We start from the raw sequence: 21445 nt of genomic DNA on the forward strand, positions 1-21445 counted from the left end.
TGAACTCTAATCAATTAATTCCGTTACTAAAAAACAGATTACGAGATCAGTATATTACTAACTGGAATGTAAGTGTAACATCGTCTAGTTCAATGATTTTATATCAGGAATTAAAACCAATATTCGAAAGATCTGCGTTTCTGGATATTGTTGAAAATAAAAAAAAACATAGGAATATCATTGCTAAATTACGTTTGTCGTCTCACAAATTATTTATTGAAACGGGTAGACACCAGAACATTGTCAGAGATCAACGAAAATGTGTTTTATGCAACCTAAATGATATCGAAGATGAATATCACTTTGTTATTAAATGTCCTTACTATGCTGATGTTAGGAATTCATTAATTCCAAAGTATTATAGATCTCACCCAAATATGTTCAAGTTTATAGAACTACTTAATAGTTCAAATTAAATAGTGCTAAAACTAGCCATGTTTTGTGTAAAATGCTTTAAAATGCAAGAAAATGTCTTATATATGTAGGATAAATTATATATTTTTCACAAAGACAATATGCTTATAATTATGTTATACGTGTTGCAATTAATAAACAACATTTTTACATTTTGTAATCACTATGTAGTAACCTCATCCATGTGACATCCTCACTAAAACATTTTTTTTTTCATTCCTTTAAATTGATATTTCTTCGAAATGATGTATGTTTTGTATTTAATTTAACGCAGGCTGTTATTGCTTATGTATGTTTATGACGAAGATCTGTATATGCTTAAGTCGAAATAAACTTTTCTGTTCTGTTCTGATAAAGCTTGTAAATATTTGGGTGGTTTGTTTATCCCGTTCCCAGGGCTTCATTGATTTAGTATCTTCAGTAATCTAGCCAACCAGCAATAAGCACGCATAGAACACTGACCAATGGGATTCATAACTGAGTTTCACGGGGCAAATGTTAGAGGGAAATAGTCAGTTAGCATTTAGATCTAGAGGTGAACAGATGGAAAAAGACACAATCATGTAGCAATCACAACGTATTTGTATAATTGAAAATATTAGTTATGTCAGACATTAAATTGGACTAGTAACTGATATATGGTATTGTTGAATATTTTATCCCGCATTATGCAAAGAAATTAACATTAATAGAGAGGAACGGACTTGTCCCATGCGCGACACGGGAAAATGGTAGTTAATGCAAACCTCGTCACCATGGCAATACGCGCATGACGAGATATTGAATGATAGGCTACACACCAGTAATTTAAGAGTAATGAACATTGCTAGTTACTATGTGTCGTCCATGAACTATGAACGATTACGTGACAATGGCAAGATGTGCAAGTTTAATTAATGCATGTATAGCGTACTACTTTTCATGTTCTAATATATGCTTTTGCTCGTGGTCGCTATATAATATTAGGTATTTTTGTTCCAAAATATCACTGTGTGTATTTACACGCGTTGATTAAATAGACAAACACTCAGCTACGCATTGAACTGAACTGATGACATGAGTCCTCAAACGTTTATATGGTGGCACAGTTAATGTTCTGCATTCTCCGTCACAAATACCCTCGTACCTAGCGAAATAACTATTTTAAAATACAATACCACATAGTGGCACAGGTTATAAATAATATTAAGTAATTTTAAACACTTTTAGTTTTTTAAATATTATGGTCGAGAATTTGTAATTAGCTCTATTATAAAACCTAGACTTTAGCGTCAGTTGTTTTATTATTTTTTATAGTTAACCTATAGTTGAATCTAACCTATTCTGAACACGTACACATAACATCCAATCATTCAGTTTCCCTCAAATATACTGTTATAAATTGGTTCAGACAAACCTTACAGTATTGGATGAGACATTGTATTATTTGTGTAGGATACTTTGTATTCCTGTAGGTAACTAGTTTAATTCTGTGATTTATTTCCTCTGTCGATTGTTTATAGTATTTTTTTAAGAAATCTGACGGTTACGGTTGTGTTAATCAGTTATTTATTAACCCATTTATGCCTAGCGTCTAGAAAAAAGCCTTGGTAAACAGCGTAGACCAAGATGAGACGCCTGCGCTGTTTGCTTAAAGAAATTTCTGTAAGAAATATTATAAATATAGAAATAAATATACTAGGCATCCCTAATTTTGGAAATAAATTGATCCAATTTAGAAGGATGGGAGAGTCCAATAGGCATAAATGGGTTAAAATAACTTATTGTTAGTTAATATCCACACCGCCATGTAACACTGTTCATTATGATTTTGTATTTTCATCTGCATGCATACATATATTATTTTGAATATATATATAACTGCATATATTAATTGTTTTTATTTCAGATAACCGTATCGATCAATTAAATTGTATGACTTCGATTGACTCGAATGATTGTTTGTCTCTCGAACCAAAATTACGCAAATTCCGCGTAGCTAGACCGGCAACAATAGCGATATCAACCTAATTATGCATGTGCTTGGTACAGAGGTGTAAAATCACACAGCACGAGTAAAGCGACATTCAATATAATCCTTCTATATTGTCAACTGGCTCTTGATGTTAATCTGAATGACAATACAACTCATTGGGTATTTGATTAAGAGCAAAAGGATGCGAAGGCAGGGCATTTGAATAAAGGTAAAGGCAAGTGTTACTAAAAATAGATTTGGTATAGATTGAAGATATCGTGCTGAAATGTATTCAGAAGGAATCTTTATATAAACTAATTTGATTTAATGTAGCTATTTACATGAATATATCAAACGTTTAAAACCTGAGTTTGTGGTGTTGCTATGTTGCCTGTTAAAAAACAACACTTGCCTGAATAGACAAAGTTTATGTGACTGCCACAAGATCTGGGGACATTTAGCTCTAGACAACACTTCAATGTCAAATATACAAATAAACACCAAGTTCAGTGTTCGAAGCAAAACTTTAACCAAGCTAGGTGATAGATGAAAAGGAAATGGCATACAACAATCCAGTCCCTAGTACGATGTCAATATCCCAGAAAATTGTCATAGTTAAAACATATAACACACCAACCTCTTACATTTCATGTGCATTACTTGGTCCAGCACGGATGTAAATGCAAATACTTTGGAGGATAAAGTTTGTTTAACATATCGTTTATCTCAAGACTCAGACACGGTCCATAAGGTCACCGTGAAAGGTCAACATTCAAAGCTTATTACTGGCATTAAGCATTGCATTTTTTATGTCATGTGTAAGTAAAAATGACGCATTATTTGTTGACAGTTTGTATTTTCTAAAATTGTCACATGGATTTATTGGTATAGAGAATCGCCGAAAAATACACGGTTACCGATGTCTCGCAGAAACCGTTTTTCTTAAATTGTAACGGTTAACCGATTTATGCCAAGCGTCTAGAAAAAAAGACCTTGGCAAACAGCGTAGACCCAGATGAGACGCCGCATCATGCGGCGTCTCATTAGGGTCTACGCTGTTTGCTTAAAGGAATTTCTGTAAGAAATATTCTAAATATAGAAATAAATATACTAGACATCCCTAATTTTAGAAATGAATTGATCCAATTTTGAAGAATGGGAGAGTCCACTAGGCATAAATGGGTTAATTAATGTATTTCAAAAACGTTGATAATGATGATGTTGAGTATTATTGTACCGATGAAAATAACGACGATGTTGACGATTATGTGAGGAAGATAATGCAGATGGTGTTTTTTCTGCAATGGCGATAATGGTAGTGGTTACGATGTAATGATGCTGATAATGTGCATGATTTATCTGCTGCTGCTGATGATGATGAAGATATGACAACGAGGAGGAAGAAGATGAGGATAATGGTGGTGTTGTTGATGATGATGATCAGGATCATGTGTGATAAAAAATATTGTTTGTTAACAATTTTATCCAATAACGCCATATAAGACTTTTAAACAAAGAGACAATACATGTGCACAGATAACTAGAGAAAACTATGTTAGGATCATTGTGTACTTGCATTTATCTGACGAGTTTCTTGTCAATAAATTAAATGTGCATTGGCCGATGTAAATGAGACGAAGGATGCATATTAAACATATGAAACAATACGATCCCTACGACTGTTTTAGAATTTTTTATTATACCAATGCTATAAGTTGTGACAAAGAAGACCCTGTTTTCACAGGTTTTGGAAAAGATTGTGTTAATAGTATTCAATAACTCCAATTATGGCTGATAATAATTATATCACTGCCTTTGCACTCATAAGACCAAATAGTACGCACATTTAATTTTAAAATAAAGTTATTTCAACTAATATAAAACATGTAAAGTTATTTAAATATCTAAGATATATGCGGATTGCGCGTTGAATATGCAAATTATTGTTTCTATACATCCTTTTTCAAAGTGAAAGCATCGCGTGCTCAGTTCCATATAATGACATAGAGCCATATATACAATACATTCTAAAGACGGGTTTGTCAAACTTACATTTCAATTTCTATATCGCTTCCATTTTATTTCTTTGAATTATCCGTATAAATTATTCATATGTTCGTCTTCTAATTGTGTAAAGTGGTATCAATTACCAATTTGTCATATTAAACGAGGCTTTCAAACGATAGAGCTACACATTTGACAAATGCGATCTTTACCTTTTTATATGTAATTGAGCAAATATCAGTTAAAAACGAAAGGGCAGTAACGCTGACTTTGTCGTTGTCGGCTCTGGTACTACTTAAGTAGAATACTACAATGTACCCCGGGTATTGACCATACGTTTGAAGACATCCGGCAATAAATGGGCTACTTTTAAGTATATTTTGCGTATCCCGTATGTTTTGTAGAATGCTTTAGAGTACCCGAGTTCTTTTAAGTAGTTCCTTAGCCGACGATTACCAATGAGCGGCAGTTATATTCTTACATGAAGAGGCTAGATCTTAAAATAAACTATGCTTTTACAGTCTGGACATTGACAGTTTCCACAATCGAAGATGCAATATGACATTTTGAATGTATGATGGAATCAAACAGGATACAAATAAGCAGAACATGTCCTAAATAATTATGCAATGGTCCAAATCCCTATGACGACAGTCAAGGTCAGCATTCGACGGCGAAGGTAAATGAGTGAAATCAATTGAAACTGTCCACTGTCCAATCTTTTAACTTCGCCTATTGTTTAGCTTACTAAATCAAAAACGCAATTATCAATTGATCTGAAACTAAACATAAATATATTACTATAAGTTTACTTGGAATTCCTTGTGGAGTAAACCTGGTCAAGGTCCTCTCAAAAACGAACTGACCTATTATTAAGAAATCCCTTAAAAAAGCTATATCGTTGATATATAATTGTGTCTACATGTGTTGCTTCTCAACTAACCTGTATGCTTATGCGTTGTGCATGTTGGGTAGGCATTTCATATAAGATGGAGGCAACCACACCGGGAACTTTTGTGTTGTATGTTTGTTGTAGTTTAGTAATTAAATATTTCATCGAATTTCATGGCCTTTTTTTCAAGATTTACGAAAAGGGCATGACCTTCTATTTTGGGGGGAAAATATCGACACTGCAAGAAGGATTAGTGTATTATTCCGCTGATTATATATAGTATGCACATTTGAAAAGTATGTTCACGCATCCGTATACAGAAGATGAAAGCGAAGTGAAACGTAATGAAGCCACGGTATGTATATAATTTTCAACTTGATATTTTTCATCAAAATCTCGATTGTGATCGCTTAAAGGCTGAATGGTCACCAATACCAAATCAGTGACACTTGTATCCATAACGAATGAAGTAAATGTTACTAACTTCTTATAGCACGTTTAGTTGTGATCAAGATGACTATTACCTTAAAATTAACCGAATCTGAACAATAATTTAAAAAAATCGCTTTTATAAAAAAAATACAGCATACCTTCAATCAAGATAACATGAACAGTGCTAACGTTAAGGGCAAAGACGCTCAGTTGTGTTTTGGCAAATAAAACAAGTACTAATAAATTACACTTTAATATTAAATCTTGTTAATTGGATTTAATTACAGAGTTACAGAGTGTAGTTTTTAAACAATTCCAGAAACTCTGACAAGCGAAGGCACATTTGATCACACTGTCCTCCGACAGGTCTTGTTTTGCAGACTATATATTATGTATTATTATATAATTATTGTAAATTTTATTTGCATACATGTGAAATATTTACATTCATAATCAATTATGCAATATTTTACAGAATATCAGTAAACTTTAAATTTCAATATGCTTTATAAAAGAAGCGGTGACAGTGAAGACAACTTTGAACTAATCTTGTAGAAATATAACTGCTCTTGAAGGTCCAAGCATAGGTTTATTAATAGTCCAAGCATAGGTTTGTTAATAGTCCAAGCATAGGTTTATTAATGGTCCAAACATAGGTTTATTAATAGTCCAAGCATAGGTTTATTAATAGTCCAAGCATAGCTTTATTAATAGTCCAAGCATAGGTTTATTAATAGTCCAAGCATAGGTTTATTAATAGTAATAATGTCTTGTATCCACTGAGTGTTGTTATGACCCGAATTAAATCACGTATTTCCTAACGTTTAATTACTTCTGTACTATATACAAATATTTTTTTTAAAGCAAGTCAAAAGTTCACTTTACAAAGTTTATAAATACATACATATTTCGTTCATTTATTGAACAAGCATACATGATATGAAACAAATAAGTACGCCTCTTTGATGTCTTTGTAATTCACGTTTTAAAGTCTTTTTCTGAGATTTAAATTTCAGTTGAAACCTTTGTAGAAACCACATTGTCTTCGCTCAATCATATCTATTTTTATGTTGACCTTTAGACATACTAGTATTCAGGAAAGTTTGCTGCGAAAATTTGATTATCCCTTCACATATGCCCGCCTTGAATATTTGTAAATTAGAAATGTAGAGCAATATAGAAATCGGACGTACCGCACATAGATTGTTTTATCAGTTCTCATGTTACAATCGAAAACCTTAATTTATTTCCCCATTTTTCTGTGATTTAGATGGATTTTTCTCTTCGTTCTTATTGGTAACGTCTATTTCGATATCAATGTCGATGTCAATGTTGAAGTCGGAGTCCTTTGCCCATTCCTTGAAATAAATGTGATACAATTGAAACAGTTGTGTAAAACACGTTTTGAGGCTCAACGCTACAAAGACAATTAATCTTAGGCGACATGCATGTATAGGTTAACATTGACCAGTCAAAAAGCGGTCAATGTCATCAGCTAAAGGGGGACTGAGACATCGTATAAGCTATCTATATTTTTATTTCTCTGTCTAGGGCCTGCTCCAAGAAATAGCTGTCCCCCTAAACCGAGGAACTTGTCAATTACTGACGTAATTATGTTAAATTATTACTGGTAAACCTCTTTATCCATGCATGATAAGTGTATGAAGATAATCTGACTACTGTTATATGACTGAAATAGTGCTGAATACGGCGAAAAATCTAAATAAACAAGACAATTAATTCCTTGTAAAAATAATAAAAGTGACTATACTATATACCTGGAGTTCCCCGGAAGCAAAGACAAGAAAAACGATCAGTCCGAATGCGTCGAATCCTGCGCATGTGAAGAACACGTTGCGCCACTCCTGTGGAGTGTGCTGAAATAACAAACGAAATACTCAATAGGACAATTCACTTTCAGCTGCAGGAATAAAGCTGGACCAATATTTTTTAACATATCAAGGTTTTCATTTCATATTCACGTCATGTGGAAATATACGTACATTCGGAGTCATGTATCCGGTGTATATGGGTGCAACCATGCCCGGTATGGTAGCCATAGTATTGGTTATGCCGTACATAAGACCCGCATACCTGCAACAGGAGTCAATGGCTATTCAAGACATCGGCGATACAATATTTCTAGAAATCTTTTTAGATTCACACTTTGTTATATGTACTTTCCGTTAGAATGTAAGAGTGTTATTATATAATAAAGACTTATGAAAGTTGACTGGGCTCACCGACCATCGGCTTAACTTTATTAATATTCCCGAAAACCAAGTAACAAATATATTTGGAAGTTGGGTGAAATTTAAGACCCCACAAAAGGTCGGTGATGCTAAAAATAAGTCGGATGTATACAGAATGTGCGTTGGCATAGTTCAGGGTTTTACTGGATACACATCCGAATAATAAAGGGTTGATATCAAAGTCTTTAAGTTACGAATAGTACGAGGTTTATATAGAATTCATTCCTAAATGACCTCACATTGTCTTTGTTCGCTATAGTTCGCAAAGGCAATAGTTGAGACTTAAAAGAAGCAAATTGCAAAAGTTTCTCTAAATAAGTGAATCATGTGGTGCTTTCCCTTTGCATAATCCAGGGTTTTACTGGATACAAATTCGAATAATAAAGGGTTGATATCAAAGTCTTTAAGTTACGAATAGTACGAGGTGCATATAGAACTCATTCCTAAATGTCCTCACATTGTCTTTGTTCGCTATAGTTCGAAAGGGCAAGAGTTGAGACTTAATAGAAGCAAATTGCAAATGTTTCTCTAAATAAGTGAATCATGTGGTGCTTTCCCTTGAAGTATTTGGAGTGTATAAGATCGGCATTGGGAGGATTTGATTAGGTGGAGCTAACATGAGGTTAACATGCTGGTAGTGGAAGCCAAGTTACTTCCATCAACAGTATTACATGCTCAAGTTCACTTCACATGATCTAGCTTTCAGTTGTCATGAAACTTGCATACATACACCTGACAAATACTAATTTACTAGGTAGTATACCTCATCGTATGCATTCAAGAATAAGTATGTGCGCTGTATTAAGTTCCAAGAAAAGTGCGTACATATATAAGTTAACTTACCGACGTTACTTTAATGAAATACTGTTAAACATGGCGAAAAACATACAAACACAATGACACGAATGCGGTAAAAAGTCTAGCTCACTTTGGTGCGAAGTCTACGTGGTTGACCATATGACCGGCCCTCCCTAACCCCATGAACATGACGGCCAGAGACAGCATAGCCACCGCAAGAGAGCGCTCCTCACACGTGCAGTACCCCGTACCAATAAGGCAACCACCTGCGCCGGCGAATGCTAGTTGACATAAACAGTTTATTTGTTGATTATGTTTGTATTTTAATTATATGTTTCAACATCTGAAGAATGTATTGTCTTAATAATATCCGCAGCTTGAAATTTCAAATATTATGAAAAAGCAAACTGAAAGTACCATGTTAACGGTGTGCAGGAACATGTTAATGCACGAAGAATGGATGATTGTAAAGCAAATGACGTACTTAAAAGCATATTTGTTAACTCATGTAACATAATATGACACATTTAACGTCGCCGTTCGCAGAGATATACATGTATTTGGACAGAATCGTAAGAAAACGTGTTTTTATTGAGGATATGTTGAAATCGGTTGAAAACAAACAATATAGCAATTTTTATTTTGGGGGTCGAGTACGGTAAAGTAACGAACACGACCTAATTAATATTCATGATTCGACACGTTAATTGAAACCTAAACAAACACAATTGAGAATACGGGCGAATTTAGCGGAGAGACTATAAGAACAAATGCAAGTACATCTGCTACAGAAGGAAACTGAGTTGCAACGCAACGTTTTTGCTAAATCTATGTATTTATCTTCAATATGCTAATAATGTTGAGCGAAAGCTAAATATATATATAATTTGCGTAACTCGCGACGCTGCAATATTTTTCGCCTATTACATGTATTTATTATCACTAATATATTATTTTATCGATTCAACCTCGATAAAAAATATATTTCAATGAATTTATGTTAAGTTTATTTCTCGCTATACGATTTTATATGCAAAACAACGATCTATTCCGCGAACGGGGACTTTAAGGTGTTGGAATGCTGTCAATGCTTCTGTGTAGTCCCTTTTTTCGTTCGTTCTGTGGCCTCGGTAAAAATATAAATTCATGTATGAGTGTTTCATAACCGAAAGCGGCGTTTATAGCTATTATGAAATCCACTTGACAAATACACACATGTTGTTTCTCACACAAAAATAAACACATAAAATGTGGATTATACTAAATGCAAAATCATAGCCAACATAATAAAACTTATGCCAGTATAATATTGAAGCTTAACAAACATCGCTCCCAAACGATGGTTTCTATTTAAGCCAAGAAGTGTTTGTTGTAGGTGTATATTTGTTTTGCTATGGACAACTTGATAAAGACAAAGTACGCCTTTTTTATATTAAATTGATTTCCCTCCGCAAAATTGTACTTTCACTTTTGTTTTCTGACTTTATATTTTAGTACTTAAACATAAACTTGCGATGGATATATTTACATATAGTTTGGAATAGTTTCCTAGTGCGAGTGGTGTTGAGCCATCCCTTTAGACGGATGTAGTCGGCAATATATCCAGCCAATAGGGCGCTCACGAACTGGCAGATGTACGGGACTGCAGACAGCACTCCGTTCTAGAAAGAATAACCCATGATCGATTAAGCATTGTTTATCGCACAAACAATTTTTTTTAGAATTAATATACACAGGTTGTGTTATTGAACCAAGAAGTTTAAAGCGAATGAAATCATACACGCATGCGATCAGCATTAAAGGTATAGTACACACTAAGACATTGTCCTGCAATGACAACAACGAACTTCATTCATGCAGTTTGACACTTTCTCTGGAGGTTGTTCTTTACGCATGCGTTAATTGAATGTTAATTGGCAAAGTGGAGCATAACCATTTTGAATATGTATTGCAATCGACCAAATGTGTATAAAGGATGTACACGTGTGCTAATTATGAAAATGTTATTGGCGAAGAAAGGACTCCCTAAGCTAATTGATACCTTCTTGATAAGCCCCTTATATACCAACATGATAAGTTGTAATTCCATTGCTCATAATATAGCATCTATGAAAAATATGGTTGGCGTGAAAAAAAAAATTGTTTTAATCAATGTCACATTCAAACATGATTTAAAGGTTAATCAATATGGAATAGCATTACACAAGTAAGGTAAAATATGGGTTAAAACATAAAAACAAGAAGCAAAAAAGGAAAAACGTGTATGTTGCTTTAAGGTAGGTGTACCTATGTAAAAAGTATAAAATTGTTAAGGGTAGATACAAACATGATTTTGTTTGATAACATGTTCTAAACGTTTACAAATTTCAAACACCGCTTACAGCCTCTATGTCGTATTTAAGAACCTCCTTCATGAAGGTGGGGGTGTTCGTGAGCAACGTGTAGTTCGTCCAGTTGTTGCACACGTGCGCAGTGAGAGTCGCCCACAGACACGGGGCCAACAGTAATGACCGCCAGGGTATGGGTCCAGTCTGAAATTGCGCGTGTATGATTTCTCGGTATGATTAATAAGTTTAACCCATTAATGCCTAGTGGTTCTCCCCTCCTTCTAAATTGGATCAATTTATTTCCAAAATTAGGGATTTCTAGTATAATTATTTCTATATTTAGAATATTTCTTACAGAAATTCCTTTAAGCAAACAGCGCAGACTCTGATGAGACGCCGCATCGTGCGGCGTCTCATCTGATTCTACGCTGTTTGCCAAGGCATTTTTTCTAGACGCTAGGCATAAATGGGTTAAGTGTTCATTTAAAAGCATTTCGACTACTGCAAGGCTTGTAAAGGTATTATACGGTTATACAATATGCGTTTAAATTTCAACTGAACTGACTAAAAATTTTGCAACACCACTGTTCGTATGTCCTAAAAAATACCCGTCGATCTGTGTTGTACTCAATTTTCCCATTGATGTACTTCACCTCAGCCATTGTGATACGAGGATGTTTGCTCGGGGTATCTGCCGCCATGTACCACCATGCAATCGACCAAAGCACGCCCAAACCACCTGCATAGTGTATATGCAAATGTATGAAAATATTAACAATTTCTCAGGTATATGACCGATTAAACGCCCGATGTTTTTGTACGATACGAGGTGGTGAATCAAAATTTAATTATGTTTATGTTAAATGTTGTTTTTAGTTTTGTTCTATTTTGTATGGTGAATTTGCTACAAACCTTAAATAAAAGACCAGTAAACAACAATATCTTTCCTCATAATATTTATGGAGTAATATTGCATTTATTCTTTATAATACTGATTTACATATTGTAATATGATAACGAGATCTAATAATGGCATTTTCCGTTACTTTAACAAATGTAACTGACTTGATGTATGTGTTTATAGCAGGGATCATCTTATTTACGTTATTTAGAACCTAATACAGATAAAATAGAGACACATTAATAGATCGGTTCAACATCGATCTAAGGATCCAGAAACATACAAACCATTATAGCAACCTACCCGTAATGTAGAAAATTGAGCCCCAGCCGTTATCGAACCCATATTCACATAGTAGTCCGGATGTTGCAAAAGTAAACGCAAAGCCTAATGTTGTCCCTGAAAACATAGGTGACTCCCTACATGCAAAAATATTGTGATAATTATATGAATGGAAAATAAAATTTACTGTGGATAATATTGCGCACGTTTTTAACTAATTTTTATATTAAACTACATTTCAATTTGAAAAGTATTAGTATGAAAATCAAAAGTGTACTCATAAAAGGCAATTATGTTTCACTCGAATGACATTGTATATCTCACTATAGATATATTTCACTACGAATAAGCCGATTCAATCTACAACCAAACGACGAAACATGATACCTATATATATATATATATATATATATATATATATATATATATATATATATATATATATATATATATATATATATATATATATATATATATATATATATATATGTATATGTATATATATATATATATTTATTTATTTATATTTATTTATTTATTTATTTATTTATATTTGTCAAAAGATTTAGTGCATACCTGCGTAACAAACGTTTGTTAGTTTGCTTCTCTCGAGAGGCGGTGCCCATCTCCCCCACATTGCATGCATAGCGGGAAATGTCACTGCCTAAAATATGAACATAAGAACGAATAAGCAATTTTAAAAGCAACATGAGAGGCTGTTTGCATAGCGGGCAAATTAATAACCTCCACAAGCACATCACAAAATGATAACAATGTTCAACAAAAAAGGATCTGATGCGTGTATCACTGAGGCTATGATAACAAGATAGGCCGTTTTTCCATTTGCCTTTGTTTGTATATAAATACCAAAGAAAGTGTGACCATTTACCATTAACAGTGTTTACACGCTTATAAAGCAACATGGTACTCTACCGTTAATAACCCAAGCAGCACTCGTATTACATATAACAAGATTACGGTTGTACGGGCAGCGACAGGTTTTAGAATAGTCAGTACGGATGACAGGAACATGGTGATAAGTAGAACGCGCTTCCCGCCATATCTGAAAGTATGACACATAATTTATCATTAAATATGAATAGTGCCCACAAAGTCTTATCGTATTTTCCGTGAATATTTTGCTTGCGATTCACAAAAGTGAAATAATGTGTTTCGATAAATTATAGTTACCTGCCGAACTGGAAATAGCAATCATATGTTAGCGTTAAGCATTGCAAGTAAGATTAATCGTTTTAACCAAATGTCTAGCAATATTTGTAAACTAAGCACATGGGGATTAAATCCCCAAAACAATGTTTTTAATATTTTCCTTCGCGCAATATATCATACATTTATCAAGCCATCGCGCAGATTTGACTCGTTTCGACCATAACTCGTTTCAAATCTCTACCGCAATTACTCACCATATAACGGAGCTTGATTCCAATATATTAGTGTTATTATCCGTGATTTTAAATCGTTATTTATCTTAAATGCCCATAATCTGTATATAAAATAACATGTGTTGGATAGAAAATTACACCGGTTTCATGAAATCATGGAAAGTACGATCCGAAATTAGTACAAGCTATGGAAAGATTTTACCTGTGAATGCAGCGTGTATTATATGCCTGAAAGCCAACATAAACAATAAGGGGAGATGTCTATTCATAAACAAAATGCTTCATTTACCTGTCGGCAATCATGCCCCCGGGGATCTGTGTCACTATATAGCCGTAAAAGAAGGAGGCTAGCAACGTAGATTTCGTGGTGGAGTCCCAGTCAAATTCGGCCCTCTAGAATATTATGAAATGCTATTCAGTGCATTGCATCACTGCCAGTGGAAAAAGCCAATTAACAAATAATATAATATATATATATATATATATATATATATATATATATATATAGGGAGAAACATATGTGTGAACAACCAGATACACAGACATACAAACAGACATACATCATATTCCTTTGGAGACTTCGGCGTATGCGCCTAGCTACGATGCAGAATAAGCTTACATACTTTGAAATCCCCATCCCCCCAAAAAGATGGTTCATTCACAGTTATATACCCCACCTTAACACCGCAACACATCTCCAACGTTGGAACAATATACATACACAGAAGGGACAGTTACATGAACATTTATTTACAAACATGAAACCATAGTTGTATTTGGGCACGATCCGATCAGGATTCACAAATACACGAACACTATGTTAGAAACACCGCGGAAATACGTTGGATCTAGAAGATACTTTGAAATTATGAGTATTTTTTTGTGTTTTAACGGGAGATAATTATATTTCACAACAACGTTATTTCCATTTTCCGGGATCTATTACTAAATACTCGTTCACAGTTTATTATTAATTATTATATTGACATTGTTTTTTATAAATGATAATTGCTTATGGCTGAATGAGTGCTGTATGGCACAGTAACAGTGTAAGTATGATTTCAAATTTTAAACGCAGTATGCCTTTGTTCGTTTGTTTTTAGTTTATATTTTTCTTCCACATCTATCAGTTTACACGAAGTATGTGTAAAGCGACTGACGAAATAAAACTTTACAGTATGTTATTTCAAAATATTTACATCATTCGAGTGTGACGCCTTCTCGTTTTCTGCGACACAAGTTCCTTCGTCATTTGGAAGAGCGGCTGTCGTATTCCAGGTGTTATTTTTCCCGCTAAAATCAGCGACAGGAGTCTTGATCATGCATACAACTGCGACACTGAGGTTGACACGCAGTGCGTACACAACGCCAAATCCGAAAAATCCTATGTAGGCTAACAACCACCTTTGGGAGCAGCATCCTGGGACTAGAACGGATGATTCAATATAAAGATCAGACAGTAAACAAACATTTTAAAGCATCAAATTGAGATTCATGTACATGTATTGTGTTATTTAATAACATACCGAGTGTATTTTTTCATTTTTATGCCCCCGAAGGAGGGCATATAGTGATCGGACCGTCCGTCTGTCCGTCCGTCCGCCCGTCTGTCCGTCACACTTTGCGTTTAGGTTTCGAAAAATGCTCATAACTTCTATGTCGCTTCAGATAGCAATATCATATTTGGCATGCATGTGTATATGGACAAGGCCTTTCCATACGCACACAAATTTTGACCACTGTGACCTTGACCTTGAACTTAGGGTCCGCGTTTAGGTTTCGAAAAAAAGCTCATAACTTCTTTCAAGCGTTTATAGGGGGCATAAGTCATCCTATGGTGACAGCTCTTGTTTTATTTTAATAAAGTTTACGATGCCGGTATGATCAATGAATTATATGTGTCATTGTTAAGATAACATAAATTAAATATAACGAAGAATTTCGGATGAGAAAAGGGCAATCGACCCGTTAAGGATTATTTTATATGTGGAACATCATTAATTTTGAATAGTACATAATTTAAACATAACGTAAAGTGCCATTATGAATGTATTATCATAGTCATTGTTTACGACTGTTTTCTTCAAATCATTCATAGAAATGTTCAACAAATTTCTAAATGTATATGCAGACACAGGGTGCACTATTGTTTACATAAATCTTCAAATAAATGCAATTCGAAATCTAACATTATGCAGCCAGGTTTATTTGTTCATGGGTATTAATATTTTGTGTGTATGTTAACATTGCGGTATTTGCAGAGCATTTGAGCAATAATGTGAATCGTCTATACAGAATACACAGTTATTGAAATTTATATTTTATATTTTTATAATATAGCACAATTCCACGTTTTTATTTTTTATAAATATTTTGGTTTTTATTTTTATACATATTTATTTTTAAATATAAACATTTTTACAACATAACTTTATTGTTTTACCTTTTTCGGATGAATTATTCTCCGGTTCCATTCCAAATATTACTGATTACTGGAGTAATGTGCGTTATCGTTTCACCAAAGATAAAATGGTGCGTAGCGCTGCCAAAAACGCAAAGAAGTCGCTTGTTCGATGTCCTAAAAATCTGCCAGGCGATTTAATAACAAATAAAGGTGCAACATGGCCAGATGTGCAAGCTTAATTAATACATGTATAACGTACTACCGGAATAGTTTATCCCGCATTATGCAGAGAAATTAACATTAATAGAGAGGAACGGACTTGTCCCATGCGCGACACGGGAAAATGGTAGTTAATGCAAACCTCGTCACGATGGCAATACGCGCATGACGAGATATTGAATGATAGGCTACACACCAGTAATTTAAGAGTAATGAACATTGCTAGTAACTATGTGTCGTCCATGAACTATGAACGATTACGTGATAATGGCAAGATGTGCAAGTTTAAGTAATGCATGTATAGCGTACTACTTTTCATGTTCTAATATATGCTTTTGCTCGTGGTCGCTATATAATATTAGGTATTTTTGTTCCAAAATATCACTGTGTGTTTACACGCGTTGATTAAATAGACAAACACTCAGCTACGCATTGAACTGAACTAATGACATGAGTCCTCAAACGTTTATATGGTGGCACAGTTAATGTTCTGCATTCTCCGTCACAAATACCCTCGTACCTAGCGAAATAACTATTTTAAAATACTATTACCACATAGTGACACAGGTTATAAATAATATTAAGTAATTTTAAACACTTTTAGTTTTTTAATATTATGGTCGAGAATTTGTTATTAGCTCTAGTATAAAACCTAGACTTTAGCGTCAGTTGTTTTATTATTTTTATAGTTAACCTATAGTTGAATCTAACCTATTCTGAACACGTGCACGTAACATCCAATCATTCAGTTTCCCTCAAATATACTGTTATAAATTGGTTCAGACAAACCTTACAGTATTGGATGAGACATTGTATTATTTGTGTAGGATACTTTCTATTCCTGCAGGTAACTTGTTTAAATCTGTGATTTATTTCCTCTGTCGATTGTTTGTAGTATTTTTTAAGAAATCTGACGATTACGGTTGTGTTAATCAGTTATTTATTAACCCATTTATGCATAGCGTCTAGAAAAAGGCCTTGGCAAACAGCGTAGACCCAGATGAGACGCCTGCACTGTTTGCTTAAAGAAATTTCTGTAAGAAATATTATAAATTTAGAAATAAATATACTAGACATCCCTAATTTTGGAAATAAATTGATCTAAGTTAGAAGGATGGGAGAGTCCACTAGGCATAAATGGGTTAAAATAACTTATTGTTAGTAATATTCACACCGCCATGTAACACTGTTTATTATGATTTTGTATTTTCATTTGCATGCATACATATATTATTTTGAATATATATATAACTGCATATATTAATTGTTTTTATTTCAGATAACCGTATCGATCAATTAAATTTTATGACTTCGATTGATTCGAATGATTGTTGGTCTCTCGAACCAAAATTACGCAAATTCCGCGTAGCTAGACCAGCAACAATAGTGATATCAACATAATTATGCATGTGCTTGGTACAGAGGTGTAAAATCACACAGCACGAGTACAGCGACATTCAATATAATCCTTCTATATTGTCAACTGGCTCTTCATGTAAATCTGAATGACAATACAACTCATTGGGTATTTGATTAAGAGCAAAAGGATGCAAAGGCAGGGCATTTGGATAAAGGTAAAGGCAAGTGTTACTAAAAATAGATTTGGTATAGATTGAAGATATCGTGCTGAAATGTATTCAGTAGGAAGCTTTATATTAACTAATTTGATGTAATTTAATGTAGCTTATTTACATAAATATATCAAACGTTTAAAACCTGAGTTCGTGGTGTTGCTTTGTTGCCTGTTAAAAAACAACACTTGCCTGAATAGACAAAGTTTGTGTGACTGCCACAAGATCTGGGGACATTGGTTTTAGCTCCAGATAACACTTCAATGTCAAATATACAAATAAACACCAAGTTCAGTGTTCGAAGCAAAACTTTAACCAAGCTAGGTGATAGGTGAAAAGGAAATGGCATACAACAATCCAGTCCCTATTGCGAAGTCAATATCCCAAAAAAATGTCATAGTTAAAACATATAACACACCAACCTCTTACATTTCATGTGCATTACTTGGCCCCGCATGGATGTACATGCAAATAGTTTGTTTAACATATCGTTTATCTCAAAACTCAGACACGGTCCATAAGGTCACCATGAAAGGTCAACATTCACAGCATATTACTGGCATTAAGCATAGCATTTTTTATTGTATGTGTAAGTAAAAATGACGCATTATTTGTTTGAAAGCTTGTATTTTCTAAAATTGTCACATGGATTTATCGGTATAGAGAATCGCCGAAAAATACACGGTAACCGATGTCTCGCAGAAACCGTTTTTCTTAAATTGAAACGGTTAACCCATTTATGCCTAGCGTCTAGAAAAAAGGCCTTGGCAAACAGCGTAGACCCAGATGAGACGCCGCATCATGCGGCGTCTCATTAGGGTCTACGCTGTTTGCTTAAAGGAATTTCTGTAAGAAATATTCTAAACATAGAAATAAATATTCTAGACATCCCTAATTTTGGAAATAAATTGATCCAATTTTGAAGAATGGGAGAGTCCACTAAGCATAAATGGGTTAATTAATGCATTTCAAAAACGTTGATAATGATGATGTTGAGTATTATTGTATCGACGAAAATAACGACGATGTTGACGATTATGTGAGGAAGATAATGAAGATGGTGTTTTTTCTGCAATGATGATAATGGTAGTGGTTACGATGTAATGATGCTGATAATGTGCATAATTCTGCTGCTGCTGATGATGAAGATATGAAAACGACGACGACGACGAGGATGATGATAACGATGATAGTTGTGGTGGTACTGTTGGTGATTATGGTGAGGAGGAAGAAGATGAGGATAATGGTGGTGTTTTTGATGATGATGATCAGGATCATGTGTGATAAAAAATAGTGTTTGTTAACAATATTATCCAATTACGCCATATAAGACTTTTAAACAAAGAGACAATACATGTGCACAGATAAATAGAGAAAACTATGTTAGGATCAATGGGTTCTTGTATTTATCTGACGAGTTGAAGAAAGGTTACACGGTGAGGCTGTTCCAAGCTCGTCCGAAAGTTAAAGATAAATATACTACAATTATTAAATGCATTACTCTTTAATCTCAGAAGAGTTCTTAATGCGGAAATCATTATTCTAGTTTATCATACAGTATAAAAGAAATCTGCTATGCATTATCAACGGTCGCATATCATTCGATCCATGATGCAACCTAGTGATGTAATGTCATCCGGTAATCGTCTGCAGTTAAGCAATTTGTGTTGCACTCAGTAAAAAAAACCAATAAAAACGCTGTATTGAATTCATATCTTATGGATATTAATATATAGCTTTGAAATGGATTCATTCAATTCATGTAATAAAAATTGAAATTTTAAAATAAAAAATGAGGACGTTGATAAAATATAACGAGTTAAATTGTCTGCAAGTCTTATATTTTACATTGAAATGAAAGGTGAAAATAGTCCGCTATGTACATGAAGTACCGGTGTAAAAGCTTGTGGGTATGAACAGCACACGTGTACACGATACTCAAGTGTCCTTCTATAAAATCAGGTGTCTGTCGCAAAAAGCCAACGTTAAAATACATGTATATGTATAATTCTATTTTCTATAGAGCAAGTGTACAGTATATAAAAAGAAAACAATTTGTGTGTGTGAGTGTAATGAACGTGTTCAGGTATTTCGCATCAATTCAAACATTTGTATAAACCACATTGCATTTTTTCTATCATATTATGTTTACCTTAAGCATATTCAGGAAAGTTCGCCGCGAAACTTTGATCACCCATTCACATTTGTTCGTCTGGAATATTTATTAAATAGAAATACACTGCTTTATAGAATCGGATTAATTTATAAGTGTCAATCAGTCCTTATATGTTACAATCGATATCACTGATTTATTTCCCCATTTATCTCGCTTGTTTCAATCTTTATCTTCGGTTCTGTCCTTTCCGTCTGACCAAAGTCTACCGTTTTTGAAGTTTCATTTTGTGCATAAGTCGTTTCATTCGTTGAATCTTTTCCTTCGGCGAGCATTTCGTCTTGAAATTCCACGAAATAATCGTGTATTGTATCATCAGCGCTTTTCAAATCATTCTGACCAGTCTGATCACTTGCTGCACTATCCGCATCTAAGTTTCTATCCTTGTTTACTGATATTTTGTTTCTTGCCCCGTCCAACACAGGTTGAATCTTTTTCGAGTTCCTAGTGGCTATTCCAACACCGACATCAGAGCGATAATTGTCTTCCTCGATCACAACAACAGGAATGTGCTTATCCGGATGTGACGTTATTATCTCGCTCTTTGTACTATTACCTCCACCAGTCTCCTCTTGAATGATCTCGTCGACCTTTGCTATGTCGTTCTTTGGCGCAGCTCTAACTACAATTTCCATGTTTATATGTCGAGCAATCTCAGTTCTTTCGTGCAACGATCTTTTCTTCCTTTTCTCTGGTTTAGGCGTCTTTTTGTCAATGGAATTTATTTCATCTTTTTTTTTGGTTATGTCAATTTCGATATCAACGTTAAAATTTGAGTCCTTTGCCCAATCCTGTAAATAAGAAACATTGCGGGTAAATGCAAGCTTGGGGCTAAAAGTTACACAGTTACATATTTTAAGGAGACGTGCATGTACAATTTCACCTTGACCAGTAAAAACTGACAATGTCATCAGCTTAAAGGAGTCTGAGACAGCGTATGTCAGGGGTTCTGAAATAAGCTGTCCGAGTAGTCCGAGTCGTCAATTTCCCCTTCCGGACAAGCAGTTTTTCAAAGCTGGCTTGTTCGGGGACAAGTAAAATTTCCGTAATAAACATTTTTCGAGAACGAAACTTCTCCATTTTTCGAAAATCAAAAACGAACGTTTATATAAATAGCTAATTATTAATCTGCGGAGTGGCACAACTGCAATGTAGGTAATTAACCAATAATAATTATTTAATGTAGTTGACCAGTCCACGCGTATATAGCAACAGCCACTCACGCATAAGATAACATTTTAGTAGAGAAACCAGCGCACATGTGTATGGCAACAGCCAAAACCGCATAACATTTTTCGTTCATTGCAAATGGCCGCATACACGTTCTACCGACATGCAGCGAACATTAAATGTTTTTTTTTTAATAAAACCTCGTCGACGTCAAGCCAGGACGCGAATCAGACCGCGAATCGGACCAAT

At 34.3% G+C, this 21445-nt stretch overlaps 1 protein-coding gene across 12 annotated transcripts in view; it reads right to left on the reverse strand.

Annotated features, from left to right (window-relative positions):
• LOC127882255 (sialin-like) overlaps positions 1–21445 on the reverse strand; it is a 53461-nt gene that overhangs the window by 20223 nt on the left and 11793 nt on the right. For 2 of the 12 annotated variants that reach the window (XM_052430808.1, XM_052430802.1), the window contains exons 1-6: positions 16103–16320; positions 14859–15085; positions 13949–14052; positions 13190–13319; positions 12833–12920; positions 12278–12373 (exon numbers count right to left, since the gene is read on the reverse strand). The exons of 1 other annotated variant lie outside the window; for it this stretch is intronic. In XM_052430808.1, coding sequence (XP_052286768.1) covers positions 12278–12373; positions 12833–12920; positions 13190–13319; positions 13949–14052; positions 14859–15085; positions 16103–16133 — 676 coding nt within the window. In that variant the 5' untranslated portion in view covers positions 16134–16320. Of the gene's footprint in view, positions 1–6571; positions 7055–7474; positions 7574–7699; positions 7791–8876; positions 9028–10274; positions 10408–11127; positions 11278–11681; positions 11813–12277; positions 12374–12832; positions 12921–13189; positions 13320–13948; positions 14053–14858; positions 15086–16102; positions 16321–19844; positions 20818–21445 lie in introns of those variants that run through there. 9 more of the 12 variants (XM_052430806.1, XM_052430807.1, XM_052430797.1 and 6 more) reach the window with 9 other exon arrangements.

The sequence above is a fragment of the Dreissena polymorpha genome, chromosome 5, assembly GCF_020536995.1.
Source record: "Dreissena polymorpha isolate Duluth1 chromosome 5, UMN_Dpol_1.0, whole genome shotgun sequence".
Lineage (NCBI taxonomy): Eukaryota > Metazoa > Mollusca > Bivalvia > Myida > Dreissenidae > Dreissena > Dreissena polymorpha.